The 4,262-nt window shown below is 43.3% G+C and overlaps 1 protein-coding gene across 2 annotated transcripts; it reads left to right on the forward strand.

The window, feature by feature from the left end:
• The first annotated feature begins 415 nt into the window (after window positions 1–415).
• LOC118003158 (endogenous retrovirus group K member 13-1 Env polyprotein-like) lies at window positions 416–4,058 on the forward strand. Of its 2 annotated transcripts, none has more exons than XM_034993952.1 (2): window positions 416–546; window positions 2,030–4,058. In XM_034993952.1, the coding sequence occupies exon 2, from the start codon at window positions 2,033–2,035 to the stop codon at window positions 4,028–4,030; it is 1,998 nt and encodes a 665-aa protein (XP_034849843.1). In that variant the 5' UTR covers window positions 416–546; window positions 2,030–2,032; the 3' UTR covers window positions 4,031–4,058. The 2 variants fall into 2 exon arrangements, with proteins under 2 accessions (XP_034849843.1, XP_034849835.1); XM_034993944.1 differs by lacking the exon at window positions 416–546 and adding an exon at window positions 638–675 and having other exon boundaries at window positions 1,039–4,058.
• The last annotated feature ends 204 nt before the right edge of the window (window positions 4,059–4,262 follow it).

The following is a 4,262-nucleotide window of genomic DNA, read 5'->3' on the forward strand; positions in this document are numbered from 1 at the left end:
ATACTGAGATGGTGTAGGCTTGTAAGCCCCTTGCAGGCCCAGATCATTTGAGGACTGCACTGAGGTTAAGGTCGGCCAGGCAGGCCTAGGCCAGGAGGAGAAAATGTTCTCTTCCCCTTATCTCATGTTGCAAGTTCTAAATGCCTGGATCAGCAGGAAGTGGCTCTTGCCTAGCTTAAAGTGTATCTTTCTAAACAGAAGTGTTCTTTCTAAAGACAAAGAACATGTTGTCTCCAAAGGAAGGATGGCTAAGAGAATTCTTTATTCTGCAAGCATAAACAGGATGTATTTTGTTCTTATTGAATTTCGTGTATCTTACTTCACGGATGTTGGGTTGATACTTTAAGTATACATTGTTATGTTTATCTGATCACTGCGAGTATATAGCTATGTGAGTAATAAATGGCAGTATGCAGTTGCAAGTGCTGCCTTTGCTCTGCATCCCCTGTGTCCTGGTGATTTCGTAGACCCTTACCCAGGGACCCCAACGCACTAGACGTTGACAATTGGCGCCCGAACAGGGACCCTGAAGGACGTTCAGGAAGGGTGAGTAACTTAATTAAGTACAGGGTTATGGGACAAGAAACTTCTACTCCTTATGTTCGAATGCTGAAGCATTCACTTGCTGTCTATGGCATTACTGTCGCTTCTAATGATATTGAGCTGTGTTTGAAGGTGGTTCGAGAATGGAACCCTTGGTTTCCAGAGGAGGGAACCTTAGACATGGATAATTGGCGGCGAGTTCGACATAATGTCGAGAAGGCAATGAGACAGGGAGAAAAAATTCCCGTGCGGTTTTGGTCTATTTGGTCGATTATTTTTACAGTGCTTAAAGCGATGGAGGATGACCGCACGGTCGAAGACTTCCATAAGGAGATGGCTCCTTCTATACAAGACCTCCCTCTAGATACGGATGAGAAAAGGGCGATAGAGAAAGATACCTTTAAGCTTACACCATCCCGTGAGCCTAGTGAGTGTGGTAATGAAGAACCAAAACCGAAAGTAAAGTGGGATCCCGAGGTGGAGCGTGTATTGAAGGTTTTTCAGCAGGTTATGGCTATGACGGAGGAGTCTAAGAAACCCTCTAGGAAGCCCTCTGCTCCGCCTTTGCCGTCTGTACCAGCTCTTTCTTCTAAAAATCCTTTCCTTTCTGCTGCTTTAGCTGAGCTTGATGCGCTAGAGGATAGCGATGATGAGGGTGGCGCAGCTAATTCTGTCTTTGCTTTTCCTGTTCTCAGGCCTCCCCCAATCCAGGGGGTGGCACAAGCACCATATTATGAAGGAATAGGTATAGAAGATATTGGTCGCTTGAAAAAGGCAGTGTCTTTATATGGACCTCAATCACATTATGTTAAGGAGCTAGTTAATAGTCTAGCTCGACATTATAACAATTTTTCTCCTGAGGACTGGAGGGTCCTCTGTTGGGCTCTTTTAAAGGAGCCTGAGTATCTGCAGTGGCAGATGTGGTTTTCTGAACTTTGTATGTATGTACATGTGGTAATAGATACATATTCTCAATTTATATGGGCCACAGCACAAAGTGGCGAAACTGCACAACATGTTATCACCCATCTCTTAGAAACTTTTGCTGTGATGGGCTTACCATCTATTATTAAGACGGACAATGGACCTGCGTATGGCAGTAAAAAATTTCAAACCTTTTGTAAACAATATGGTATAATGCACAAAACAGGCATTGAGTATAATCCCCAAGGGCAAGTCATTGTAGAACGTGCGCATAGTACTTTAAAGTTGCAAATTAAAAAATTAAAAAGGAGGAAAAAGGACCATATTTTAGCATTCACTCAATCTCATGCGCGTTCTATTTTACAACAAGCACTGTTTACATTAAATTTCTTGAATCTTCCGCAGGGAGATATCCTGTCCCGAGCAGAAAAACAGTTCATAGAGGGAGAGGTCGCTCCCCCTCCATTAAATGAACATATATGGCTTAAACCAACCGCAGATGCAGAATGGCAACCGGGGCTATTGCTTTATAGAGGGAAGGGTTATGCTTATGTCTCCACAGAGGATGGACGGACCTGTTCCTGGCTCCCCGCGCGATGGATCCGGTCGAGGGCCAATTCGAACGGCACCGTATCCCACCAGGCGACGGATGGGGAATCCAGACCAAGATGAACTTCCGTTACAGGCCATGGCATATCTGAATTTGGGAGGACGACGTCGCTGTCGGCAGATATTTGCTACTGCTTTGCCAACTTGGGGGCAAATTAAAAAGCTTAGTGGGGAAGGGCAAAAAATCCTGCAGCGAACGGGGAAGGCTTGTACGCCTGACAAATTATTCTTGGCTATGTGTGCCTTGCTTACTGTATCATCCTCTGCTGAGGCGACAAATGTAAGCTATTGGGCCTATATACCTAATCCACCTATGATGGAACCTGCACCTTGGGGAAGTGCAGATATTCCTGTCTATACCTCCCCTGTGATACTTTCGCCTCCTTGGAAGAATCTTACTTATCTTAATCAGGATGATGGCACCTCATTTAATTTTTCATACAAAGGGGATGGTCCTTACATTTGTCTGGGCCCATCACCTTGTGCCGAGATGAATTGGCAGAACTGGATCCTGCCGGGGAATAGGTCTAATGGATCCCGAACTCATTTACAAAGAGTTGAAGCATGGTCTCTTAACATGACATGGGGAAATGTTACATTTGCTGAATTCCCCTCATTTCCTGCCTGTCCTGATTTCACTTATATCAGACTGGCCTATGAACCATTTGTGTGGCAGGAATGTGTTGGAAAATTCGTGAAATTTTATAAGAATTTACTTATGTGGGGACCATATGGTCAATTTCTTCGGAATTGTTCCGAATGGAATAAGACATGTTGTGATTTGTCCTTATCCTACAGGATGCCACCACGGAACAAATGGAATGAATCAATGGTGAATCATCAGTTGATGGCCTGGGGAGATGGTGGCATCGCAGATCCTCGTATAGCACATCAGAAATTTCCTGACCATATCCAAACGCACTTATGGAAAATTGCAGCTGCGCTTAAGACTGTTAGACTTTATGAGGGAACTTTTTCTGGCACAGTGAATTCTGCATCGACTTATAATTTCACCTCATTTAAAGAGAGAAATGTAACTGCATGCGTACTTTTACCATATCTATTTCTGATAGGGAATTTTAGCTTTGATAACGGTATTAACTGTACCAATTGTCGACTATATTCTTGTATTAATAGCTCTATAGAATTTGACTCCAGATATTCTCTTATGATTTTACAGCAACGTTCTCACATTTGGCTTCCGGTAGATCTAGAACGACCATGGGCTCAAAATCCTGTAGATGTCTTAGTATTGGAATTTTTTAAAAGGGTACTAAAGTGCACCAAGCGTTTTCTCGGTATTGTTGTGGCAGTCATTTTAAGTTCAATCGCAGTCACCACTATAGCTACCGTTTCAGGCATAGCTTTACATACATCTTTGCAAACTAAGCATTTTGTGGAAGACTGGCACCATAATTCTCGGGATCTTTGGCTTTCACAAACCATGATTGATACTCGCTTACAAACACAAATAGATGTCCTCAGACAGACGGTGAGCTGGTTAGGGAAAAAGGTTTTGACACTAGAGAGGCAAATTTGGCTGCGTTGCGATTGGAATTCCACAACCTTTTGTGTTACCAATTTAAAATACAATGAGTCGCAGCACGAGTGGAGCATCATCCAAAGTTATTTAGAAGGTAATTCCTCAGCTACTGACATGATCAATGACCTACACACGAACATTCAGGAGGTATTTGGCAGACCATTTGAGACTGAAGATGCCGCTACGTTGGCCAATTTACTTCTTAAGCAACTTGAGGGACTAGATCCAAAAGGTATTATTCAGAGTTTGGGGCATACTGCCGGAGGAATGGGATTTGTATTGTTGATTGTTATCTTATGCTTTATGCTGTTGCATTTTTGCTATCTAAAGCCTTCCCAGAATTCTATGGCCATCCTTTGGAGGGCACTTTTATTAAAACAAAAGAAAAAAGAAGGAATTGAGATGGTGTAGGCTTGTAAGCCCCTTGCAGGCCCAGATCATTTGAGGACTGCACTGAGGTTAAGGTCGGCCAGGCAGGCCTAGGCCAGGAGGAGAAAATGTTCTCTTCCCCTTATCTCATGTTGCAAGTTCTAAATGCCTGGATCAGCAGGAAGTGGCTCTTGCCTAGCTTAAAGTGTATCTTTCTAAACAGAAGTGTTCTTTCTAAAGACAAAGAACATGTTGTCTCCAAAGGAAGGATGGC

This window comes from Mirounga leonina, unplaced genomic scaffold, assembly GCF_011800145.1.
Source record: "Mirounga leonina isolate KUSES-001 unplaced genomic scaffold, KU_Mleo_1.0 Mir_115, whole genome shotgun sequence".
NCBI classification, from domain to species: domain Eukaryota; kingdom Metazoa; phylum Chordata; class Mammalia; order Carnivora; family Phocidae; genus Mirounga; species Mirounga leonina.